The sequence below is a fragment of the Tasmannia lanceolata genome, unplaced genomic scaffold (genome assembly GCF_043159265.1).
Source record: "Tasmannia lanceolata isolate RefF3 unplaced genomic scaffold, GAP_Taslan_0.1 ptg000012l, whole genome shotgun sequence".
Taxonomy (NCBI): Eukaryota; Viridiplantae; Streptophyta; class Magnoliopsida; order Canellales; family Winteraceae; genus Tasmannia; species Tasmannia lanceolata.
Window position 1 is genome coordinate 37,986,617 of NW_027518689.1, and position 27,129 is coordinate 38,013,745.

Genomic DNA, 27,129 nt, shown 5'->3' on the forward strand with positions numbered 1-27,129 from the left:
TCGTGTCTCACTTTTGCAGGAGAGAATAGCCACACAGGCTCACTTTTTAGCAGATTTTGTCTTATTCATTTAATTCATCTGAGTTGGCTGTTTTCTCCTGCAAAAGTGAGCCGTGAGATGGCTTTACGCAAAATTGCATAGCAAAGAGAGACAAGACAAGGTGAGTTTCTCTTATAATCAAAACATGATAGTGCGAATATTGGTAGGCAATATCAACAAGGTAGCGCAAATGTCAGTAACTTATGGGCGATGATATTCCCCCCAGTATGCATGCGCCCCCTTATAACGTGAACAGTGGGTAATTTTAACGCTTTTTGACGTCAAATCACGTTAAAAGTGGGGCGAATGCATACTGCAGGGGGTGAAAGTATCATCGCCCTAACTTATTATCAAACACAAGTTATCAGTATTTTATGTCGAAGATGTGGAATTTCCCATAAAGCCAAGAACAGCGAAGCAGGCTCACTTTTTAGCAGATTGCTTTTTCATTTAACTCATCTGAAGTGGCAAAAAGCCCTTGGCAGCTAATTAAAAAAGAAAAGGCAAGGTGAGTTCGTCTTATTATCAAAACTCGGTAGACCGAATATCAGTAGCTTATAATAACAGTGAATCTTTTTTAGTCTTTCATTTCTTTTCCATGGAAAAGTTTTATTTGATTTTTTTGATAGAAAACAACTTTTCATTATGGAAAATGATAAGGTAACCATGAGTAAGTCGGATGGGAGAGACCAACAATGAGAATGTGCCATGTGCAAAAAATGTGTCATACTCTTGGTTTTGCTCATTTCTCTCTTCTTATAAACTCACTGTGCATAGAAATTGTTTTCCAAGATGATGGTTTTCTCTATTTTCATGTAGAATTGCAAACCAGCTAGGCCTAGGATTTTTTCCACGGCTTATGAAAAAAATTCATAATCATTTTCATAGATTGGAAATATCCCCACAATCTACACCAAAACTTATGCATAAGGTAGGGCTTACCTATACGGCTCATGTTTTGATGTGGTGGGGCAAGCCATTTTACACTCATGCACACTAGGAGTTCAACCCACCATTTTACCGGTTATGTTTTGATGAGGTGTGACTCGCCATCTCCATCCAAACCCATGTATTAGGTGTGGCCACCATTTTGCATAGGGGTGCAACTCGGGTCGGGTTGAGGCCGACCCAACCCAACCTGAGGAACCCATTTTTCCAACCTAACCCGACCCGATCCAATTTCCAACCCGACCCGACCCGATTTGTAATTTTCTCAACCCGGCCCAACCCGATTTCACCATTTGTTTGATTTCTCCATTTTATTTTTGTATTTCCATCTCATCCTAGTCATTAGATGTTCCCCAACAAAAGGGTTAATTAGGACAACTTTCGCCAAGTTTTTTATTTCTTTCTGGATTTGAGTCGTATAATGACAAAACAAACATAGAAGTAAAAAATTTATACATATTGGAATTGGAAATCGGGTTTCGGGTCGGGTCGGGTTGCCCGACACTCCAACCCGACCCAACCCGATTTCCAATTCGGGTTGATTTTTCCTAACCCAACCCAAATTCGGGTTCAACCCGAAAAGTTGCACCCCTAATTTTGCACCTCATGTTCTAATGGGGGTGGGCCCACCATTTTAGATCCGTGTATAGGATGGGACAGGAATGCTATTTTATATAGATAGATACAAATTTTTTTTTTGATGGGTAAAGATAGATATATACATTCATATATACTAGTAGTATTCCGGGCCATGCTGTGCATGGGTGCAAAATAGTGGGCCCCACTCCATCAGAACACACCCCATTGCATAGGTTTAGGTAGAAATGGTGGACCCCATGTTAATTATCAAAAGGGCGATGATAAATTCGCACCCCCTGCAGGATGATTCGCATGCGAATTTATCATCTTGCCTTATCAATAACATAAGGGTAAAATGGTGGGGCCCACCCCATAGATGCTGGTCCCACCCACCCAACAAAACCTGAGGTGTAAAATGGATGGCCCCATCCCATAAAAAACATCAAGTGTAAAACGGTGTCCCACCTTATCAATAAGATAGTGAAACAGTAGGCCCCACCCTATGCATGGGATTGCATGGAAATGATGACTCAATGCATCAAAGCGAGGTGTAAAATGATGGGACCCACCACATCCTTTCATGAGGTGTAAAATAGTGGGCCCCATCATATAATTAGCTCACCACATCAAATGTAAAATGGTGGCTCCCACCCATATTATACTTGGGTATAAGATGTTGGGCTTAGCATGGGTATAAAAAATTGGGCCCCACCCTATCAAAACAAAACATAAAGTATAATCATGACAAGGTGGGAAATGATATTTACGCCCCTTTTTATCACAAGGACACCCATTGACAGTGTACGTTGCAATCAAAGTCTGAATTTTTCTGACATCAAGTACATTAGGTCCCTTTTTGTCATTGATACACTGACATTGGGTGTCCCTGGTGATAAAAAGAGGTGTAAATATCACTTCCCTGAAAAGGTTTTCCAATAAAAAAAAGGACAGCGATAAATCGACTCCCTATTTGCCTCTCTCGCCTCTGGGTTAGAGAGAGAGAGACAGACACATGGGGTCGACTTAAGATATATGGGGTCAAGGGAAATGATATCAGCACAAACATGTTTTAATAATTGCACTAACTCATCCTGTCTTTTATTGTATACTGAGCTGTCAATGGTTATTAGAATTCCCAAAAAGCTCTGACAAGTTAATGAAAAAAGAAAAGAGAAGCTGAGTAGCCAATGAAATAAGAAAAGAGAAGCTGAATTTGTGAAATTATTAAAACAATCTTGTGCTAATATCATTTCCCTAAAAAATATTTCTCATATGGTAGAGAATTGCTAGGGACTATTATAGAGAGATTTGCTAGGGATCATTGCACAAGGCAAGTTTGCGGGCATGAACGAGCAGCAATATAGGCTCACTTTTCAACAGATTTTGTCTTACTCATTTAATTCATCTGAGGTGCTGCTGTATCATGCAACAGCCAGCAAAATGCCTTCTGCAATGGTCCCTAGCAAATGCCTAACATAAATAGATGATTTCATTTGGTAGAACTTATCACAGAGATGATATGACCCCAAAATAAGATTTTATCAGATGATCCCAACCGTTTAATCAAAAGATTGCAAATGATGTAAAAATGTAACGAGCTGCAGTCCTATGCCCACAGTATCTAAAATCCGGACCACCATGCACCATTGATCTTTCATATAAAGGTAACTTGCGTCACCATCTTTTCAAAATCTCATTACACGAACTTCGTAAAAGATCTTGGGAAGCAATATAATCGCTCGTTTCCTTCCTCGGGCCACCTCCCTCTAATATTCATGAGTTCTGAGTCTTCTGACATTAAAAGGAGGTGGGCCGGGAATAAAATGGGGCGAAAATATCATACCTTCGTCATCACCCAGTCAATTCCAAAATTACCAACACTCTACGTGACATGGCGACGAAGCATATCAGGGTCAAAAAGCAGACGAAACGAAAAAGCAGCAAAACCGGCGGGCCCAGTATCAATTGCCGACACTGCTTTTACACGCCCAACAACCGCCGCAACCTTCTTTTCACATTTTTTTACTTGTTTTCTTGTCCAAACTAGATTCAAAATATCAAGATAGATGCATGTATGGGAAGCCGTGGGGTGCAGAGACTAATATCGTGGCATTCGATAAATGGCCATTTTTGGAACCTACGCCATGCTCGCATTAAATACACTCTGCAACACCGACAGCCAAGGCATTTAATACCTGTAGCCATCGACCAACAAAAATCATCACGATTTACTAAAATCCACCGCCACAACCGACACGCGATACTTGATTTTACAGATGTAAGGCTGTACAAATTTGTTTACCAATACACAGAAGATAGATGCAGACTGACTAACAAGAGGAGAAAAAGTACAGATATAATATAATAGAGAAATGAGATCAGTCAGTTTACAAAAACAATGGAAAATATCTCTACTACTACTACTACTAGGGTTTAAGTTGATTATAAGAAGTAAATATTATAAGTAAAGACAATTGATTTTCTTCATCTAAATTCCATCGTCTGTTCTTTTGTTTGTTTCTTGGAATAATCTGGTGGGTTGACGAGTCAATACCCGAACCACCATCCTTGCTCTGTGCTAAGGAAACACACCAAAAAAGAGAGTTAAAACATTGTGAGACTTTCTCCTTACCACCTAGCAAGGGATTCTTCGCGCGGTTCGTTCTTGACTCAATCCTTTTCCCAAAAAACCCCAACACATTTTTTTTCTTTCTAATCCAAACTCCTTTTTCTTTTGTTGGTTTTCTAATGAACTTATTATTATCCGGTCCGCACCACCTCCATCTTCAGTCTTCAGTTTTCGCAATGAAGGGCGGCTTTGATCTTTTGAACAGTGCAGGAAATGAGATTGTTAACGGTCTCAACTGATTCGACCGTTAACTTCGCTGTTGGGAGGCTGTTAACAAGAATCTGGAACGCCACCGTAAGAAGGGACCCACCCGATCTCGGAGATGATCCGTTGCCCGTAGTGTTCTGGGACCCACTGGAACCGTCCGGGACGATGGCGAAGCCTGATGGGAGGAGTGCCACGTAGGCAGAATCTCCACCGTTCATTACAACGTGCATGGCTGGAATGTCGACTGGTGCGTAGACTACGAGGGACCCAGCAGCATCGATACACGTTTCCTGTAGTATTAGCATGCTGCTCTGGCTTGCGTTCATAGCCTACACCATTATAGCGAGAAAAAAACAACAGGGTTAAATGACACAATAAAAAAGATGAAAGATGATACAATATGTAGAAAACCATGGGCTCAGATTCTTGGTTTGTTAAAATGCCAAAAAATCAAGTCAAATCCTTGAACTGCAAAACGCTAAAGTCAGAAATGAACTCAGAAAGTTGTCGCCATTTAGATACGGAAAGAACCCTGACAAAAACCTATCGTTGGGTAAATTTACTATCTACCAGCAAGAGGTTACCGGATGTTTATGGACATCTTCTTTGTGAATTGTGATACAGTGTCATATAAGAAACAGATAAATGGTCACCATGGTATGATCCAAACCGTCCATTTGAGGGCCCAAACATCATTTCCATAGGATGATCCATAATACGCAGTTCCTCAATAGGAACGATCATCCTATCGAAATGAATTTTTGACACAAGATATTAGCATGGTGGCACATCAAATGGACGGTTCGGATCATCCTACAGTACATTTTGAAAAACTCTGAGACCAAATAGAAAGGGAGGGAGCATTCATGCACAATAGGAAGAAGAAGAAAAAATAGATCTTACGCTAGCACGGAGTAGAGAAACGCAGTTGCCATGTTCCTGTCCTTTGGCAATATGAGCCATCTCTTGCATGGGACCACCGTTGGAGAGTATGTCCCACTCGCTACGTAGCCTCTCATCACGAAGAAAGTCAAAGACACGATGTGGTGAGACGGGAAGCCAAACCGACGTGGCAGCACTCAGAACAACCCCCGGGGGTTCACCGGGATCGTCCACGCTCTTCCGAGTCATAACCCGAACATCCTCTCCCACATTACCCGGACACAGCTTATTCCACTTGTGCACCGTAGAAGCACACACTCCCGCACAAAAGTTATCCGTCATACGCTGTGCCAGTTTCAACATGCTCCTACGACCGCTTGGAGTTATTGCTGCAAACGATTTTATGTACAAAAAATGCCACACCACTAGGATCAAATTTTTAAAAAACAGACGGTCTATATATGGTGTGAGCCCCCCTATAGTCACAATTTTTCGAAAAATTCCTGCACGGACCGCACTAGAGGATGATCCAAACCGTCCATGTGATGGGGCCACGATGTAAATATGTTGTGCCCAAAAAATCATTTCTATCCCAGGAGAGCTGGGACCATCCTGTCGAAATGATTTTTGAGGCACAACCAATTTACCATCTGTGTTCCATCACATGGACGGTTTGGATCATCCTACGATCGGGTCCGTACAGTACTATTTGAAAAATACGGGACTATAAGGGCTTACACCGTATAAAATATCCTATATGAGTTGGTTTTTTTAATTTTTTACCGGTATGGTCTCTGGTTGGGACGGTGGAGGACATTAGGATGGCGAGGCATTCACATTGACGTTGGAGAGTGGCGACCCAGCGCTGGGCACCGAAGCCCATGCCGGAGTTGAGGAGGGGACGGTAGAGCTGGTGCACTGCGCACTCATCGTACTCTGCGTGTTCCACCCACGTAACCTGCGCCCACATTACACGTTAGTGTTCAGGAGTGGTCTAACATGCGCTTGGTAGTTGCACCCGCTTACCCAGTGTTGTCCGTGATCTTAGCTGTTTATCATTACACCAAGCAAAATGACGTTATGTATCCTGATACAAACAGATCTTTTTTGTCAAACTTACCTTTGTTAGGCTTCGAATAGTAAACTTGTAAGTACGTCCATTTGACTTTCCCCACAGAGAGAGAGAGAGAGAGAGAGAGAGAGAGAGAGAGGTTATTTTGGCCAAATGGAGATAAGTTCAAATAGATAAAAATAACCTGAGTCCCAGATTAGAGTTCAAATGGCTCTTACCTTGTGTCTTGACATAGTAAATTCGTGCGTTTGACTGCTACAGAGAGAGAGAGAGAGAGAGAGAGAGAGAGAGAGAGAGAGAGAGAGATTATTTTGTCTAAATGGAGATGGTTTTAATAGATAAAAATCATCGGAGTCCAAGACGAGGGAGAACGAGATTATTTTGGCACAATGGAGATGGTTTAATAGATAAAAAAACATCGAAGTCCAATATTATGTACTTAAAATAATATCCGGGAAGCAAGGCTGTACCCAGATCATGAATAGTTTTCTACAACGCTCGGTTTCAGTGAAGGTTAATTAATTAAATATTAAGAGGAAATCAAGAAGGAATCACTAAACTAATGCGGAGTAAATCATAAAATACTCAGAAGATGAGAAACCCACACAAAAGAAAATGAATTTAATGTGTTTGAGATACAGAAAAACAGGAGTAGATGCTTCCATGAATTAAAAAAAGAACGCTCTCCCGATTTACAATGTGTACAAACCTAGGCTAATTGAATACAGACAGTAAGCAGCTGCGGCATTGATGAATATAATGGATTAAATAGTAAGAAAGCATAAGAAGCATCTAAAAGCATAAAAAACCACTAGTAGCAGGTTTAGATTTTTGGAGATTGGAGATTTGAGGATCAATAGTTTATGAGCAACTCCAGATACGCGAATCTGTTCCCCAGGTGAAAACTTGCCCAACAATTCTTGGAAGAACGAGCTGGAGTTAGCTAAACCCAAAGAACCAGCTGTGGAAGTACCCAAAAATGTTGACTTCGATTCTGATGTTGGATGGTTTTCTGATTTGTATTAGTACTACTGAGTTAAAAGAGTTACAGTTATATTAGGGGGAGTGTTTATTCTAGTCCTAGTTGGATTAGAGAGTCTCCTAGGGAATTTGAGTAGGCTGGGTAGGATAGGCGATCTGCCCTTTAGAATTTATCTTTTCATTGAATAAAATTCTAAGTTTTTTTTCCTTCCCTTCGGATACAAGGTTTTCTGTCCTCAATGACTTTTTTTCCCGGGGAGAGACGGTGATCTGGCCTTTAAAAGCTTTGGCAGCGTCAGAATCAAAATGTGTAGCAAAGCTCAAATTTGAGATAAGAACAAAGTTTAAATATAACTGAATAAAAAATAAGTACTACATTGTTCAATGAGTTTTAAGTAGACGCTTACTTTGGAGTATCCGTTGGGCATATCTTGCACTACACAACCAGAAGGAAGCCTCCTGCAATTCGCATATGGTGGTGCAGCTGGGTTTTCTCTAATACTATCAATTGAGACATCAACAACTGCCCAAACTCCCTCAGCATGCTGCTTGCAAAACCTAAGAAAGTTCACTTCCCGGACAGGAACCAGTGGCGAGAGAACCTGCAGTTCTGCGTGCATCTGATCATGAAATAGCCTAGATTAGAAACCCGGGAACCAGAATATGAAACATGGAACCAATGGTGTCTATAACGACCCACACTGGTTATGGTGCAAGTTGCAGAAAGAAACTCACAAGCTGGAGTGCACCATTTCTAGTCCCACCCATGCCACTGGATATCACATCTGTAGTGGAGGTTCTTGCAATCATAAAAGGGAACATTTCTGCCCATCGATTCTGGATTAAACATAAACATTAGTTCTCAGCAACAAAGGTTTCATCAATGATAAAAGTGGCAATAAACAACACGATAAAAAAGGAACAAAGATAATTGGCCTCTTCGGATGCCCCTTTATGACATTACCAAGAATTTTGCTGGGCTAAAGAGTTGCAATCAGTTGACAAAATAACATCTAATGCTTCTTTTCTTTTTTTTTAATCAGAAAGAGTATTCTAGCATTCTAAATTTTAATAAACAAGCAGAATAGTACAATTTGAAATTTTCGTACAACTCAGAAGAAGAAGAGAAAGAAAACTGCATAAAGGGTGGGAGTGGCTTACAGAATCCATGAGGGTCTCTACCAGAGCCAAGCTGTTGATTATCACCATCCCAGCCTCCCTCGTCGCCTCAGTAACAAACCCTACTGGTTTAGCTCCAATACATCTAGGGAAAACACGCAGATACTCATCATAGTTCAATGTTACCTTTCCTCCTTCCAAACTAGGAAGCCAAAGAGGGTCATCACTCTGAGCCATCTTAACCAACTCATCCATGGCGGCCAATGCAAGCTCCAAAAACATCGATCTTTCAATTGATCTCTCCAGCCCCATCACACCCGTAGCCCTTGCAGATGGGACAACAGACAATGCGCTCGAAACCCCGCCTCCAAAATCAGTTCCTGAAGACAATGCACTACTTAAACCACCAAATCCATTGGTTCCTACTGCAAGCTCTAACGATGAGTTCGGCATAGGGGGAGGGATGGAATTGGCCATGGAAGAGACAGGCCTGCCCAAGAATTTTCCAGCGAGGGCGCAGACTCGATCTAGCTCGTCTTTTAGACGAGCGTTCTCTATTCTAAGATGTTGCTCTTCCAAAGACACATCGCCGAGCATTGCCGGGCCACCACAGTTGTTACAAATAGGGTTCCTCATAGCATCTCTAATTGTCATGTTTTCTGCTCGGAGCTTGTCGTTCTCTTGTCTAAGGATCGAGTTCTCATGTCGTTCGAGTTGGGTCTGTCAAACGAGAAGATTTTTTAGTTGAAAATTTCCCAAACAGATCTCAGCAAATAACCCCCAAAAAAATAACTCAAACCAAATTTACCTTCATCTGGGTACGCCGATTTTGAAACCAGAACTTGACCTGCCTACTTTCCAAGCAAAGCCTCTTACTCAGTTCATTTCTTTGCTTCTCATCAGGGTGCGGGCATTCCTTGAAAAGACTTCAACACAAACAAAAAACCCAAAAAAAAAAACTAATTAAAATAAGAAATGAAGAGATAGGAGAAAAGGGTTAGTAGAAGAGCAAACTATATCTCTTACGATTCGAGCTCTTGGATTTGCTGAGGAGTGTGGCGATGGTATCTCTTCTTTCTGGGAGGATTATCAGCATCCTGATCCTCGCCAGATCCACCGTCCATATTATCACTGCCTGATCTGCTCTCGTTCTCATCCTCCTTATTCCTCCCACTGGGTGTCTCGAAATCTCCACCATTCCGACCCAACTCGCCCTTTCCTTCATTACCCGTCTGCTGCATCAAATACACAGTGAAAACAAAAAGAATAAACCCAAACCCTAACCCTAACCAGCTCAAACACAGAACAAACAGATAAAAAGAAGAGAAAAAAAATGAGAGAGTGTTTTGATCATACAAGGGCGAGAGAGAGGCCTGGTGAAGTGAACATGGACTTAGCGAGGGTTGGTCCGACCAAGCGTGATTGAGCAAGGGTACCCACGGGCATGTTGCTGTAAGGTATATCACCTACTGCTCTTGTACCATAACTGCTCTCGAGAAAACCCCCAAAACTCATCAAAAATCCAACTTTAAATATCCTTTTTCTTTCTTCTTTTTACAGATCCTTCTCAGATCTCTTGGTTTCTCTCTCTCTCTCTCTCTCTCACCTCAAAACCCCATTTCTCCACTCATATACTATAAATACTTTAAATTCAACGAAAACACTACCACCCAGAAACACGAAAAGCAGAAAATAACCCAAAAAATGAAAAGAAAAAAGAGCTAAGAAACAGAAGAAAGGAACCCTAAAAAGCAGGAAGGAAAAAGAGATTGAAAGAAAATGACAGATATGGAGAGAACAGAGGAGGCAAAAGCATTAACAAAAATCGTTAATGAACATATGCCTCCAACTCCCTCTCTCTCTCTCTCTATATATATATAGAGAGAAAGAAAGAGAAAGAATGCAAGCAAAACCCCTCTCTTCGAAAGAAGATTGCTTAGCTTTTCCTTCTCTCTCTATCTCCCTCTACTCGCTCGCTCTCTCTCTCCTAAAAACAACCAAAAAAAAACCTAAAATCCCAAAACAGAACCCTTATCTTTCGCCTTGTATCTCCTTCCCTTGCATGTTGCAGAAGCAACACACTTTCTTCAGCTTTCTTCCAAAGAGAAAAAAAGAAGAAGAAAAGTCTTTAAAAATGGCAGAGAGAAAAAGGTGAAGATAATAAAGGCATGTGTGGAGTCTTCGAAGCCTTACAAATATCAAAAACAACCAAAGAAAAAAGAGGATCAGTTGACCATCCAACTTTTCTTAAGAAAATAAGGGCCCCAGATGGAGAGCATCGAGAAGGATTTCAACAAACAAGTCCCTTTTCTTTTTTTACCTCTAGTAAAAAGGAATACAGAGAGAAAAACAAAGCTTCAGATCCGTAGTAGATATTTTCTTCGTTGTTTTGCTTTGTAAAAAGTTGGGATGAGTACCGAATGGGTAAAAATGAAAAAAACAGAAATAGTAAAAAGGTCTCTGTAGCTGACTTAAAGAGTTAAGACCCCACAGAAGCTCTCGCCTCTTAGTCAATGCCACGAAAAAACCGCTCACGATAAAATAAAATAAAACAAAAACCCCGTTTCCACCATTTTTGAGTATCATCTCTTTCCCCTGACTCCAAGTTCACCGGATACTCACCGTTTCCCGGTCATCTAAGTCGGTTTCCAATTCGCCCGTACGTTTTTGTTTTCCTTCTCTTTTTCCCAAATCTTTGTATTATTATATATAACTGCGGTAATGTAATTTGAAACGGGTGAATGACACAAGGAAGCAAGTCACTACACGGAATTTAGAGAAACGAGAAGGTTTTAAATGACTATTTTGCCCCTGTAGCCTCGCATAATTACCACTGCTCGGTAATTTCTCGTCGAAAAATCTCGGCTATTTTATCCCCGGGAGATACATACAAAAAATTTCCTGACAAGAATTCAGGTGAAAAAGATGCTGCAAATAGCTGTCCTAGATGTAGTCTCGAAATGAAGATTTGAGACCCGAGAAAATATAGGAGTAATCATTTCATTTCAAAGCTTATGCAAAGCCATAGAGAAAATCAGGAATTGGAATCAGAATCGGAATCTGAATTGGAATCGGAATCCTATCTAATCTAATATAATAAGCTAGGATGAAAAGAGGAGAGTTTTTTTTATTTTTTTGAAATTATGTGAGAATTGCACCTCACATTTTTTGACTCTTTTGAACAAATGCACCCATTCAACTCATATAATTTCAATCCTACCCCCCTCCCCTTCCTTTACCCCCTCCCCTGTCCTTTACCCTCCCCTCCTTTATGCTTTTAACCAAGGCACCCATTGAATCATATAATTTCAATCCGACCCCTCCTTTATGCTTTTAACAAAGGCACCCGTTAAAGTCTTATAATTTCGATCTTACCCCCCTCCTTTATGGTTTTTTAATTAAAAAACTATAGGGTGATCTTAACCATCCGATTTAAGATAAGAGGAATTATGGAAACATCTATAGATTGGAGGGCTAGGATCAGCCTATGGAAATGATTTTTGGGGCACAACCTATTTATGTTGTGTTCCATCACATGGACGGTTTGGATCAACCTATGACGTGGTCCGTACCGTTCTTTGTCGGCCCGTGCATCGCACGGGTTTTTTACTAGTTTCCATTATGCCTGATTTCAGTTTGTGTAGTAAATTGTGGGTATTTTGGGAAGAAAATGTTCGAAATTTGAATTTCAAATTTCACAAAAACACATGGGTCATACTCCATTAGGACACTTAATATGGGATGTCCATAACATGTGTTCTCCATTGTTTGATCATTTTGTGGCGTTTAAAACGATAATAATGATCTAATCAATGACCCACGAACAATCAATCATCACTAGAAGTTTAGAATCATCAAATAAATGGTAAAGCCTAATGAGATGATCTGAGCGGCCATCACAAATATTCTTCCGCATGTTTTTGGAGATAGCATGAGTGACCCTCTCCCGATCATTCTCCTTTAGTCCTTTAGGCTCCGTTCCCTTGCTTTCCGTGAGAAGAAAAGAAATAGGATAGAAAGAAAACTGTTCCGGCGAAATGAAAAAGAAAGGAAAAGAAAACTTGTGATCTTGGGGGTGAAGGAAATGATAGAAATTATATGAAAATGCTCCCTTTCATTAAGAACATGATGCCTTCATTCTCCCCATGTGTCCTGAAGGAGATATGCAGAAGCCAGAGAGACCGGTCAACATAATAGCTAAGCCATACAAAACAACTAAATCATTCCTTTACCAGATGTGTTAAACGAAAAAATAGGGAAAAATACACTTAGACCCCATGTGGTTTCATTGGGTTTTTTTAACTCGATAGAGCTGACGGTGTGGGGGAAAAGACCAAAATGTCATCGTCTTCCACCATTGGAAATTAGGATTTTCATACTTGAAAACTAAAAATTGGGGTTTGATTCAAACCCTTGTTGATTTATCAACATAAGCCCTCCATTTATGAGTTTTATTTGTCTTCATTCGCATCATTATAATGATTTGCACAAAAACCTTAATATTTTAGAGCTTTATTTTTATTTTTTTATTAAAGTTTTTTTCTTAAAATGTGGGTTTGATGTAGCCATGGGGTAGGGTTCGATTGTCTGTGGTGGAGGTGACGGCGGTGGCCGAAGATGACGACTGTGGAGGTGGCCGAAGGTGGCGACGAAGGGCGGTGGCCGGAGGGGTGATGTAGGCGGTGAGAAATTGCCTAACCCTAATCCCTCTGCAAATTATGGTATTTCTGTCCTCACAATATTAACCGTGGTTAGTTTTAGTCTTTCCGTTAGGTTAACCTGACGGACAGTTGACGGAGGGGGTGTACTTGTCAGCTTTTGAAACCGCAGGAGGTCTACTAGTAACTTTTAAAACTTTTGGAGTCAAGTTGAATGTGTCAGAAACCACAAGGGGTCTAAGTGTATTTTTCCCAAAAAAAAATTAAGAGTTGCATTCTTGTGAACTCTCCCCGACATGGATGATGCCATACATTTGAAAATTAAATCATCAAAAGATATCTTGTTCATATTATCAAGAGAGTAGGCCAATGGCCCGCCAGTATTGCAAGTTGTTGCCTTTATCAGTTTATCATCCTAAACATGTGGCATGAATAGAGGTGTCATTTTCTTCAAATAAAACAAAAGCTCATTTTTCCGATATAACCGGAGTAATAATTAAGGGTGCGAGTTTGCAATCTAAATGTGAACAAGAGCAATGTCAGGGCAAAAATTGTATCAAAATGTTTATAAATTTTAAGTCTGATTAATTTGAATCCTGAGAGAATGATTGGATCAAGGGGAAAATCATGGAAAATAATATTCAATAGAAGTAGAAAAATTCAGGGCCCAATAGGTTTACAATTTTCCATAAAGTCAAATTTATTTATTTTTTTGGTAAAAAACAATGGAAAAGAGGTTACCAAAACTGAAAAATTCATTTTCCCATAGCAATATTTTCTCATAAAAACTTCCATAGAATTCCTATCTTGAAATAAAAAGACATTTTCCTTTCCCTAGTAGTGTTTGGTTGTCATTTAATATTCGCATAACAGTCTGAGTTGCTCTCCGTTTTTCACTGTCTGACTTTCTTCTCAGATAAGGGGGGAAAAGGAAAGTAAAGAAATGAGAATCTAATATCCTTTCCTTCTGTATAAAGTACATCCAAATGGAATGGGCCCGTGGGTAAATGGGGAAAGGAAGTCTGATACTTTACCTCATCTGCCGAAGCATTATTCTAGTTTGGCAGTGTGAATTGTGCAAATCCAGCTTATCATCAATTTCTGACCAAATTACTCTTGAAGATTTTATTTTTACCCCTAAAATGACCCAAATATTTATCTAAAATGTACACTAAACATGCTTCATTCCTCTGTCAATTCATTTTCTTTCCGAGAAAACTTTTAGGAAAAATTACATTTACACCCGCTCTAGTTTCTGACACATCCACTTCCACCCCTGTAGTTTAAAACGTGACAAGTATTGGAAAACTTTTTGCGTTTTCTACGGTGGCTGATACATATCATGAGTGGGGCCACTATTTTACACCTTATGTTTTGATATGACAGGGGCCACCATTTTGCACTCATGTATAGGCCTACTTTACCATCCAAATCATTGCATATGGTAGGACGCACCATTTTACACTATGTTTTGATAGGGCAGGTCCCACTAACTCCACTCAAACCCATGCATAGGTTGAGACCCACCATTTTCCTCGTATTTTGATGGCATGTGTCCCACGATGTCTTTGTTATATCAACTCCATCGCTTCAAATACGAGCACTCTTTTAATTTATCTTGTTACTCTTCTATTAAACCATTTAAAGGCTGCTATAATTTCAAACAAGCTATCATCGGCAGATCAAAAATTTGTTAATAAGATAAGGAGTGTCATTATCAAACAAGGAGTGTGGATATCACTTAATTTAAGTAATCATATATAGGAATATCATGGCATTTTTTTTATTTTTTATCATTAAATCAAGATTTTACATGCAAATAAAATCACGAGAAGACTAGATTTGCAAAATTCACTGAACAGTGATTTTTCCATTTTGTGAATTGTCAAACTTCCAGAAGGCCAAAGTAAATGACTTCTTCAGCTAAAAACTCCAATAAAATTTCACCACCAAGGCACCAACCCCTTCAGCCTTGACCCCCACCTCTTGATCTGGTTCTTTAAACTTGCATCAAGTATCAGCCAAGCAATTTAATGAGAAATATAGTGTTGTTAATTCTAGGTACAAGATTTGAGGAGTAATTGTCACGTAGCCTTAATTTCACCTTCTTAATTTGGAACTTTATGGGCAATGATAAATCGACCCCCATATATCTTAAATCGACCCCGTGTAGGGCAGTGCTGAGAGAGAGAGATAGATATGGGGTCGATTTAAGATATTAGGGGGTCGATTTATCACTGCCCAACTTTATTGGTATTTGGAGATTTGGGACCAAATCTCTGTGGATCATTTCTTCAGTACGTGACCCTCCACACCGCATAGGGTGTCACTGTCCAAGAAGAGGAGGAGGAAGTAGTGTTTACACACACATATATATATATATATAGAGAGAGAGGTGGTATTTAATGGGTAAGCTGGAGGAGGGTGGGGATATTAATAGCGGGGGTGGAGATGGGAGGCCCTAAATGAGAAAAAGCTTCGTCTTGTTGCCTGAAGTCGTTGGGGACTGAGTTCCTCAAACCTCTCCCCATCAGTACAGTTATGGCTCCCGCCCAACCTCCCCTCCCTTGGGCCCAACACCTTCAATCCTTCATAACATCTATCTGGTCTAAAAGAGTGCCAACGTTTATGTTGTACTGTAATGGTCAGCAGTTTGGAATGGGTGTGGGTGTGGGTGTGGGTGTGAGAAAAGAATTACATAGCTTATAAATTAAGAGTATGGAGTTTGGCATTAAAAAAGCTTATAATGGGAGAATTTTTTTAAGGGAACAAGGATCAACGAGGAGGCTGAGGTGCTAACTAAAGCATTGATTAGGGCAAGTTGACCGGTAGAGTTGAAGAGTCCTATCAGCAAATGTATATTGACAGTGAGAGGGAGGGAAGTGGTTGGGTAAATGGGCCCCAATTTTAGAAATTATGGCATCTCTTATCCGTATTAGGGCCCATATAATTATAAAAGAGAGGATGACTATGTACCCGGAGATTGTCGGAATTTCATGCAAGATATTGTCACAATTAATAAGTTAGATAGCGTCAACGTTACTAAAATTTGAATAATATATTATACAGTGAATTATTATGTGAATCTTTTCACACATGATTTATCCTTTTCACCTAACTATCGTGAACCATTTTGCTTTTGGTGCCACAACCTCTACTGCACTCAAGGCTGATCACCTTAATTTGGGGAGTGCTAAATTAAAGGGTGCCCTTGCAAAATCCTAGCTGCAAGGGCATCCCATTGGATCTCTGATCTCTCTCGTCCGACCGCATTTATCTAAATTTTAAATTCAAAAATTATACTATAATTCCGAAAACATAATTAATGATTCGGATCTTTGATAGACGATGGTTCCGTTTGTCGTTGGTAGATGAAAACAACTCTGGAATTAATTGAGTGTCATTTTGTATGGTTGGGAGGATAGTCTTTAATCATCTATTTCATGGGACTGGTATTTAAATGATATTGGCACTCTCTTTTCTTTTTAATTAATGAGATCGTTACTTAATCTACGCTTTTCTAATTAATTGCTAAATTCTGTCAGAACTTCAAAAAGACTATTGATAGTCACCTCAAAAGGCATTTTATAAAGTTAGGAATGCAAAACAAGCGAGTATAGATAGTATTTCTCCTAGATGATAGGTAGTACTTCTTAATTTCGAGGGAAAAAACCAACTTAAAAAAAAGGGCAGCCCAGTGCACGAGGCTCCAGCCATTGCGGGGTCTGGGGAGGGCTAGACGTACGCAGCCTTAGCCCTACTTTGCAGAGAGGCTGTTTCCGTGACTCGAACCCGTGTGCTCACAATGGAGCAACCTTACCGTCGGGTCAAGGCTCACCCGGCCTGTAGGCTAAACAAACTTGTAAAACAAAATTCCCAACTTTCCAAAACAACGTGAAAGTATTTACAATAATATGATGAAAACATTATAATGATATGAATTGATTGATCCAAACTCCAACGGGGTGGAAGTGTAAACTCTTCCTATGAGTATCCAACTTATTAATGAGGACCTTATTGATGCTATTATTTTTTAAAGCGATTCTGTCGACATTATTAGGTGAGCGACAGAAGGGGACAGTTATCCTCGGTGCTTCATTCGTGGGTCTTTCAGCACGTATGATTCGGCTAATTCTGAGGTCGACCATTATTTGGCTTGTTATGGAAGTGGCTCAATGGAGCTCGAGACTATTAACTTCCTAACTCCTCGTGATGGGTTGCTCTTGTATTTTTCGCTTCTATTTGTTTGTTTTCTATTTTGTCTCTACTATTGTCTGGGTTGTTATACAACTTATACTCCTCATTTGTAGCTAATTTAATTTGGTATACAAAACAAAATAGTGCATGATTCATAACCAAAAACTAATACGGGGTTGAAGTAAATTTTAGCTTAAATTGTGTTGATTGAAGATCCTAATCATTAAAGGGGCAATTCAATCGGCAACACACTTCACTTGGGTCTATTAAGATTATTTGGTGGGAGTCATTTTTGGGCTGTTCTCCATGGGGATAGCAAGCTGGGGTTTATTTTATCCCTGGATAGTGGATAGGCTTTCTATTCCCTGGCCACATCGTGAACAACCCTAATTAGCAGGGTATAGCATATAAGGCCCTGTTTGTCTAAGATTATGAAAACTGATTGTGAGTGCTACACTGATTATTGGACCCAAATTTAAACATACTTTTGAGTCCAATAATCAGTTTGGCACTTACAATTGGGTTTTTTTTTTTTTTTTTTTGGCGGGGGTCGGTTTGTCAGGTTTGGCACTTACAATTGGTTGTCATAATCTAAAATGAACAGGGCTTAAGTACACTATCCACGGGTAAACAATCCCGTTGTCTATTCAAAATAAAATTGTCAAGTAGAGTAGCCAATCCACATTATCCAAGGGTTTCCATCCTGCGGAGAACAACCACTTTGGGGGTACTGCACGAATGGGCCTAACCATAGAATGTCTGGTGGCTCTCGTGTCATGGGTCGGTTTCTCTCGCCCTTAGAATGGATGTAAACGGGCATAGAGTTTTTTTTTTTTTTCTTTCACCTATTTTATGCGGAAAGAAACAGGAACCAAAATGAAAATCATGAAACATAAGACTGGTAGGTGAGCTGGCAGGAGGTTAAATGGTTTGGCACTTCAATGTCATTTTGGTTGGGTCGGGCAAACCCATAGTTCAGGCTGGGTCAAACATAAAAGCCCAAGGCCCAGCATGGGCCCGTAGTTGAATTCCCTGTTACAGCCATTTAGCCAAGTGTTGGAAAGAATCCATATCTTAAGAAGCCCAAATATGATTCTTAAGACTGTTGGATAAAATAGACGGATCAGATTTCTACAGATCTTATAAACAAATAATGAAAGAATGATATATGGCTTAGTTGAACCCAAAAGACATTACTTGAAACGAAAACATGTTACTCGACCTCAAAACAGTGCAAGTCGAAGCCAAAAATCCATGTATTGTAAATTAAACCATAATTGAAATAAAACATGGAAAACATATTGCACTTATCTCTTTTGATGGAAAAACGTTTGGAAAAAACAAGATTCGAAGAGAGAAGGCTGAGTCGTGCCACTGGTCACTCGTATCCGCCCCCTACCGGTGCAACCGGGATCCGCGAATCGACGCTTCAAGATAAAACAGCCAAATATGGCTCCAGTCCACGTGCACTCCCTGACTGGTCCACCCAGAACCACCTTAGAACTGTGCTCAGACACGGAATGATCAAGAAGGAAGGAAATGAAGCAAAACCAGAAATTAAACATTTTTCTGTGTAAACCTCTTTCTTTTTCTGTTGGCAAAAGCCACCCCAAACGTAGACCCTAAAAACTCTTAGCCTTACTCAAACCGTATTCTCTTCTCCTTTTTATAGACACCAAAGTGTCAATTGGAAAGAGCCACCATTTATGGGTATTAATGTTGAGAAAAGCCACCGTTAAGAGCCTTAGACGTTTCTCTCAACATTCATATTTGTGACCGTTGGAGATGAAACGGTTTTGCAACTTCAATAGGTGTTATTATCATAACCATTTAGCAATTAATGGGGTAAAATGGAAACCGTTTTGGGCATTAAAAATAATCTTTTCATTTAAAAAAGCACTCAAAAGTCACTAGCTTTTGAAATAAGAGGGAAACCAAAATTTAAATCTTTTCCTCTAAATTTTAAAGACAAGGCAAAAATCATTTTTAGCTTTTCAAATTCTTTAAAATTTCCAACACCAAGTGATAGGGTTAAATACGGTGTGACCATAAGATCTTGCCATGTGTCATGTCTTTATCTCCAAAATCTCAGCAATAATCACTCATCATTACGATTATAAGGAAGCTCGCACATAAGATCAACAAGCCATGCACGTTACTAATTTTCTATAGTGACCAGAGCGCGGCCCAATCTAAGGAAGGAAAACCTTTTCTCCAAAATGATTAAAAGAGTCCACATGGCATATAATAAAGGAGTATTGCATGCAAAGGGAAAAGAGATACACGCGACAAGGCGTCTTGAAAAGGGGGGATTCTAAACGGAAGAGGGAGGATTATCTCGTTGGAAGGAATATTCAAACCAGACAAAGATTCACCATTAAAGCAAAGATAAAGATGCACCACTAAAGGCAAGCTTTAATTGTCCATTAAGGCCATCTTTTCTACTAGAGAGTTAGAAAAATGGTGTTGGATGCCTGCTCCCTTCTCCCCGAGGAGTCCATATTTGATTTGACCACCCAAGCAAAAAAAAAGCCCATGTTTGATCCTGTTAACCTGGCCATCTATCATTTTAATCCTGCTGTTTATTTATACGATTGAGCTGAAATCTGACTTGGGTGTCTAAGTGGTCGTCCGGGACCCACCCCGGACCCTCTGACCCCACTTTTCTGTGATTGTAGATACCTGGAGGAGGCACTCTACCCACCGCACGATCACTGACTTGGATTTCGGCACCATCACCAAGGAGATTTGTTTGGATCAGCATGAAAAATTAGCTCCTCAATTTCCACATAAGAGACAGATCGTTATAGCCTATCAGCATATTGGCTATGATTATCCAATTTAGACAACTTTAACAAGAGTTAAAAAGAAAGTCACTTTTATTCTCATTTTTGAAAGACTCTCATTGAGCCCCACTTCTTCCTCGTTGTCTTGATCAGATCAGTTGATCCCAATGCGAACCACAAGTCTGGCCAAATGCCATTGAAGTGACCTTGACCAGATGATTTTAGGCAGTTGATCCATCAAACCCGGCTCTGGGTTCTGCCAATGAAAGCTAAAATATTGGCTTGGTTTTTGTAATCCGTTATTTCACATAGCATGTTTAGGATGGGACCAAGACCAAGTGGGTAGCCTATGATGTTTTACAATATCAATGGTCCTGATTTCATATACACGTCCTATTATGCTACGATCGTTGTGTGTGGCTCTCTAAACATCGTCATATGTTGCCCATTTCCATTGACCCTGCCCTTTGATGCAGGGGTGCAACTTGTGTTGGGCAGGGCAAGCTTTTGCTAAAAAATGAAATGGAATCAACCGAAAACCAACCTGTTCGTTTAAGATTATGGTAACCTGGCTCTCTAAACATCGTATATGTTGCCCATTTCCATTGACCCTGCCCTTTGATGCAGGGGTGCAACTTGTGTTGGGCAGGGCAAGCTTTTGCTAAAAAATGAAATGGAATCAACCGAAAACCAACCTGTTCGTTTAAGATTATGGTAACCGATCGTGAGGGCCAAACCGATCATTGAACTCAAATTTAAACATAATTTTGAGTCACTCACAATCGACTGTCTTAATCTTAAACGAACAGGGCCTTAATTGTAAAAACTTAAGGAAAATGAAATCCCCCCCCCCCCCGAAACGGATAAAATCCTCCCGTGAAGGTTTTTTGTTAGGTTTTAAAGGCAAAAGAAAAACGATAAAGGGGTGAATTTATCCTAAAGCAGTGAACCACTCTCATAGAAAATTTTGATGTCAAGAATCCAAAATCTTGATCGTTTGGACTGATCCCTACCGTACACTCAGCATAGTCAGAAGAACTCGGAACTAAATATATAAACAATGGCATTTTGGTCATTAGGAACGATGCAAGGGCGAGTTTGGCCGTAGGGTATATATTAGGGTTTGGTACATTATTAGGGTTTTCTGGCGCAAAGGATAGAGAGCGGGAGAGGGAAGCGAACGTAGGATCAGCAGCCATGGTTCTCAAGTATGTCATTACAGATATCTTTCCCTTTTATTTTCTCGATTTATTACTCTTTATTTATAAATTCCGTTTTATGAAATTCCGTTTAGAGATAAGCATCTCGAGTAGCTGATTAGATCCGTTCTGGGATTAGGGTTTTGGTACGTATTTGTTGTTTGTAAGGAAATCTCGATAATCGCATAGATAAATTAGGGTTAGTTTTCTATAATGAAAAGAGATCCCATATCATTTCCCTCTAAATCGTGGAAAGAACAAAAATTCCCAAGAATTTTTTTTTTTAGGAATGTTGTTCTTGCAATCCAAACAGGGCCTAAATGACACAATAGAGACTCGGTTTGAGTTTCAGGTCGAAGTTCCGATTTTGGAAAAGACAATTGAGTAACATCATTGGGTTTTATTGGACAGACCAGTTTTCTTCACCGGGATTAAGTTTTCTTTACATATTTGTCATCCAAAAAAGTAGAACATGTTACAAGGTTTTCAAGTTCAGTTCAATTTTTGTGAGTTTTAGGGTTAGGATGGTTACTTCTCAAATCTAACTCCATTTCAATTCCTTTTTGCTAAAGCCTTTAAAAATCTCTGTCCAGTCTAGATATTCCGAGGTTCATTTATTTTTCCTTTTTTAAGTTTTGGTTTTTGAACTTCTGTAAGACTACTGATGATGAATTGATGATATTTGAAAGGCCAGCTCATAAGTTTAATATTTTTTTTTTGAATGATTTCATAAGTTTAATATGTCATACTATCAGCTGTTGTTTTTGTTTCATAATGTCATTTTATTCCCTTTATTGATGCTTCACTAGTCACTTATTAACTCATAATTTCATTTCATTCCCTTTATTGGTGCTTCACTAGCTTGGCATTTAATTTTTAATTTCAAATACAAACCCAAGCAGCTGATAGGCTTGATTAAGTACTCAACCTAGTCCCAATATACTTGGACATACCCTTATTGAATCTGTGTCATCCAAAATCAATTAGTTGACACATAGCCGGATGCCACCTCATCAATTTTACATAAGCATATAAGTTATTGTACCTAGAGACTCCACTAGAAAGAAAAAAACAAGTTGAGGCCAGATGAAGGGGAATTTTGGAAGATGCCACTTTCTACAAAAGCAGATGAAAATACTTAAGTGTTAACCCGTACAGGTGTGGCTCTCTGGCTTAAAGTTTTGGGTATGCTCCCCAGAGACGAGAGTTCGAATCCCCCCGGGCTTGCCCGATGCGCGGGGTTTACAGGTGATTGCGCGCATCCGGAGGGAATTAGTCCCACTCGACAAAGTAGCGTGGGGACACCCGACGTCATAAAAAAAGAAGAGTACTTAAGTGCCTGGAAGCCTTTCTACAAAAGCAGATGAAAATACTTAAGTGTTAACCCGTACAGGTGTGGCTCTCTGGCTTAAAGTCTTGGGTATGCTCCCCAGAGACGAGAGTTCGAATCCCCCCGGGCTTGCCCGATGCGCGGGGTTTACAGGTGATTGCGCGCATCCGGAGGGAATTAGTCCCACTCGACAAAGTAGCGTGGGGACACCCGACGTCATAAAAAAAGAAGAGTACTTAAGTGCCTGGAAGCCTTTTTCTTTTGAATGTGCTAATTAGTCTGGTCCAATTCCTCAAATGGCGAAACTAACTATTTATCTTAGCACAACTAATCTCTACAGACTCTAGAATTCCAGATTATAGTTGCTAGAAGTGGATTTGGTAGGAGGAACATAAGGGTCATAGTGAATCAAGGTAAGAGACGATAATGTTGAGTCTTGTGTAGGTATTCAGTAGTGAAACTAGGAGATTTGACCCAGGACCAGTACTACGTGGAGTTTACTTCTGGTGAGGTCCAAATCACCTATTTCAAAATGCGTGAAAGGGTATGTCGGAATAGGTCTTATGACGTCTTGCTTCTATCTGTTTTACCTCTATAATATTAACTGTTCTCAGTTCCCCCCCCCCGCTCTCTCTCTCCTCTCTCTCTCTCAGTTCCTTGTAAAACATGTCCTGGAGCTCTACCACATTTTATGTGCTTGCTTAATCTTTTTATCTTTTAAACGAAGAAAGTTACTGTTGGATTTTGTAGTAGGTTTTTTAGAAGCAATAAATTCAACTTATAATAAATATTGGCCATGGTAAGATACATTCTGCGGTTAAGGGGTTAGGGTACATGGTTGTTGTCTGTACAAAAATCTTGAAATATTCATGATTAAATTAGGGTTGGATTTTCATTGTGAAGAGATATGTCTTCTTTGCAAATTCCCTAGAACATTAGTAATTATTTACTTTTGCTGCTGAGGAGACAATTGACCAGCCCGATGTGCATCATGTTGTCCTCCAGCATACCCAGGGCACAGCTAACGAGGTGGCAGACTCTTTAGCTAGGGAGGTAGTGAATATATCTGTTATGTTACCCACGGATGTTTTCCCGTGTGTGTCGGAATCGTGCGTTGTGTATGTGTTTGTTTTTATTTCCTTCCTCGTGAGCATCTCAGTTTTTAGCTTGCTTTGTTTTCCTTTCCCTTTAAATAAAGTTATATTAGCATTAAAAAAACAGATCTCTGCTGCTGCTGGTATAGTGGTATCTGTTCCTGAAAACTCTTGAGTTGAGATAGACGTCTCAAGAAACCTATTAGATTTGTTCTCCAGTTGGGGTTGAGGTTGTTAGGGTAGATGGTGACTGTTTATAAGATAGACATCTCAAGAGACCTATTCCCTTGTTACGTTTGTTATGTGGCTTCTGTTAAAAGACTTATCTGGTTGATTGCGTTTCAGTTTTTGGCTCTGTTATGCCTATAGGTTTCCCTTATTATGTTTATTAGAGTGTGGCTTGTGTTAAAAAGACTTCCTAATTCCTTTTTAGTTCTCTGATATTTGATCCATGTACAAGTGACTGTACAATTTCTTTCATTAGACTAGGAATATAATTCTCTGAATTTACACATCCTGAGTCCAGCATTCGAATTATATAATCAAGCTTTAGATTTTACATTGACTGGAAATTGTCTAGATCTGTTAGAACCTAACAGATTCCAAGCTATAAGTCTGTTCCTATCAGACAACTTGACTTTCTACCCTCAATAGTTTGTCAAAGTTTGGTCAATTGTCCTATGTTCATTTCTGACAATTTCCCTTGGAATTTTTCGAACATATTAACTGAGTTTTAACTTCCCAATGGTCTGCAAGATTCTATGAGATCTTCTAAATTGTCAGCTGATTTTCGTTAGCTGTTGAAGCTGAGTACTCTAACTGTAGCAAACGATCTTGGAAGTGGCCAATCCTGAACATTGGAATCAGATTTGAAGCCTTAAATGCGAATTAACTCGCATATGATCCATCGATCCACTGGTTCGCTGAAATGAGTGTAAAATTGAATCATACAACAACTGCAATTAAAGTATATCCGGATCTCTTCCTTTAGCTCAAGCTTCTGCGAGAACCAGCACCACATCAATTAGTCAGGATGTGGCTTCTCAGAAATGGTCCCAACAAATTCTATTTCTCTTGACACGACTGATCACATCCAGATTATGGTTGCTAGGACTAGGAGTGGGTATGGTGGCAGGAGCTCATCGGTGGCAGTAACACAGAATGAAGTAAAAGGAGACAACATTGAATCATGTGCAGGTGGTCATCTGTGAAACTGGAAAGAGGATTTGTTTTGTGAAAGTGTCTTCTCAACTTTAGTGCTGTGATGGCAAATTTCTCTGTTAACGCCTTTCATTTAAGAATGAGAGAAGGGTGCACCAGACTAAGTTTGAGGGCATATTAATTTTATCTGTTTGATCACCGTAATATTATGTGACCTCGGGGCCTCCCTGTTCCCCCTTGCACTTGTGTCTGACTAAGCTTCTTGTAAATCATAACATAGTGTACCCTACGACTTTTTATTGGTGGGTAAGCTGGATTTGAACCTCCGACCTCTAAGTTGAAGAACAAAGCCTTGACCATTGAGCTAGAGGATCAATCCCAACCCTGTAAGATTTTCTTTATCTTATTATCTTCTTAGAGAAGAAGAAAGTTATCATTGGAATTTCTTGTAGGTTTTTGAGGAGACGATACAATAAATTCAACTGATAATAATCTGTGCTAACTGTTTGTGGCCAGGTAATTTTTCTGAAAGTGTGTCTCCTTTAAAGGAAAAAGAAAGTAGTAGGTCCTGTTATCATCCCAACTTGCAACCATGATATTTGAAACACTTGTACCAGTTGAATACACGGTCTTCATTCTTGGGACCTCATTCCCAATTCAGTTTCTTAAAGAACATTAAAAAAGTGCTGAGATTCATTCTTCCATGAATATGTCTCACCTTCCCATTCTTGCTGTAATGCTGTGCCATATTACGTAGTGTTGGAGTCCTTGTACCTGCGTTTTTAGATTTCCATATGTACCTACACATGCGTACGCAAATGTGTCTGCTGTGGAAATCTGATCGCCAGTTTAATAGTATCTGATAATGGTCTAAATATTCTGACTCAGTATTTGATGGCTTTTCAGGACTGAACTCTGCCGTTTCAGTGGTGCCAAGATTTACCCTGGTAGGGGTATCAGATTTGTGCGTGCGGATTCTCAGGTAATTTATGGTAGTTATTGCCACTTGATTTTTATGGCCAAGTATCAGTGCTTACATCTATTTATCATTCTAGGTCTTCCTGTTCGCCAATTCAAAATGCAAGAGGTACTTCCACAATCGACTGAAGCCGTCAAAGCTTACCTGGACTGCCATGTACAGGAAACAGCATAAGAAGGTGACTTCCTTTTGTTCTCTTTTTTTTGCCTGGAGGTGCAACCATTTCTATTTTATACGGTTTTGTTTGTATTGTTGTGTTTTTTTTCTTTTTTGACAATCTCTTTGCTGGTTAGGTTCTTCATCGGTTCTGTTTATTTTGCCACTCTGGTTTCAGGACATGCATGCTGAAGCTGTGAAGAAGAAGCGTCGTGCTACCAAGAAGCCTTACTCTAGGTCGATAGTGGGTGCTACTCTAGAAGTGATCCAGAAGAAAAGAACTGAGAAAGCAGAAGTCCGAGATGCTGCCAGGGAAGCTGCTCTTCGGTATTGTTTCTTGCCTCACTTGTCTAGTTGGGTTAATTTTCTTTTTGGTTCCTTTGTCAACTATAAACGAATTCCTAGGGATTTCGGTGGAAAGGTTATTGTAATTCTTTCTTGTTGGGCTGTAATGACAAACCTAAAAAATTTCTTTAATGAGGTATTTTATTCCAGAGACAAATTGAAATAGAAATCTTTGTTGGTTCTACCTCCTATTTTTTATGAAGAGGATGCATATTTTTAAGGTAAAAGGGCAAGGTTCATTGGTTCTTCATCAACTTGGGCTACTCAAGATTCCAGTCATAAGTTTGAATGTGATTTGGATTCAATTTAAGAGTATTTTTGCTCCTACTGATTGGATAGAATGATTTTGCAGTGAAATTAAGGAGAGGATCAAGAAAACAAAGGATGAAAAGAAGGCCAAGAAAGCAGAGGTGACGGCCAAGGCGCAGAAGACTCAGACCAAGGGTAGCATGCCGAAGGGTGCTGGGCCGAAAGGACCCAAACTTGGAGGTGGCGGTGGAAAGCGTTGAGTGCTAGCCTCTTTACTCCCTGGTTTGCAGAGCATAGAATGATAAAAAATATTACTGCGTCATTTGAAAAGCTTTGTAGGATTATCTCGTTATACTATGTTTTGAGATCATTTGCCTTTTACCCAACCTATTTTTTCTTCAGTTATTTGTGTTTCTGCTGCAATCTTTACTCCAAAGTTATTGGCATTTCCAGAGGAGGAAAGTGTTCCTGCGCAGCTGCGCAGGGAGCTTCCCTGTGCTTAAGTGGCTTAAAAAGCCA

At 39.8% G+C, this 27,129-nt stretch overlaps 2 protein-coding genes across 3 annotated transcripts; one reads left to right on the top strand and one right to left on the bottom strand.

Moving 5' to 3' along the window:
* Positions 1-3,906: 3,906 nt before the first annotated feature.
* Positions 3,907-10,617, bottom strand: LOC143888118 (homeobox-leucine zipper protein ANTHOCYANINLESS 2-like). Of its 2 annotated transcripts, none has more exons than XM_077392438.1 (9): positions 9,813-10,617; positions 9,483-9,688; positions 9,265-9,382; positions 8,499-9,176; positions 8,073-8,174; positions 7,745-7,957; positions 6,068-6,242; positions 5,306-5,673; positions 3,907-4,731 (listed from the first exon to the last, which is right to left on the bottom strand). In XM_077392438.1, exons 1-9 carry the CDS (start codon positions 9,969-9,971, stop codon positions 4,360-4,362), a joined length of 2,391 nt encoding a protein of 796 aa, XP_077248553.1. In that variant the 5' UTR covers positions 9,972-10,617; the 3' UTR covers positions 3,907-4,359. The 2 variants fall into 2 exon arrangements, with proteins under 2 accessions (XP_077248553.1, XP_077248552.1); XM_077392437.1 differs by having other exon boundaries at positions 9,483-9,691.
* A 10,570-nt stretch (positions 10,618-21,187) lies between these two features.
* LOC143888120 (large ribosomal subunit protein eL24) lies at positions 21,188-27,033 on the top strand. Its single transcript, XM_077392441.1, has 5 exons — positions 21,188-21,305; positions 25,788-25,863; positions 25,937-26,038; positions 26,195-26,343; positions 26,714-27,033. The coding sequence occupies exons 1-5, from the start codon at positions 21,295-21,297 to the stop codon at positions 26,868-26,870; spliced, it is 495 nt and encodes a 164-aa protein (XP_077248556.1). The 5' UTR covers positions 21,188-21,294; the 3' UTR covers positions 26,871-27,033.
* Positions 27,034-27,129: the final 96 nt, after the last annotated feature.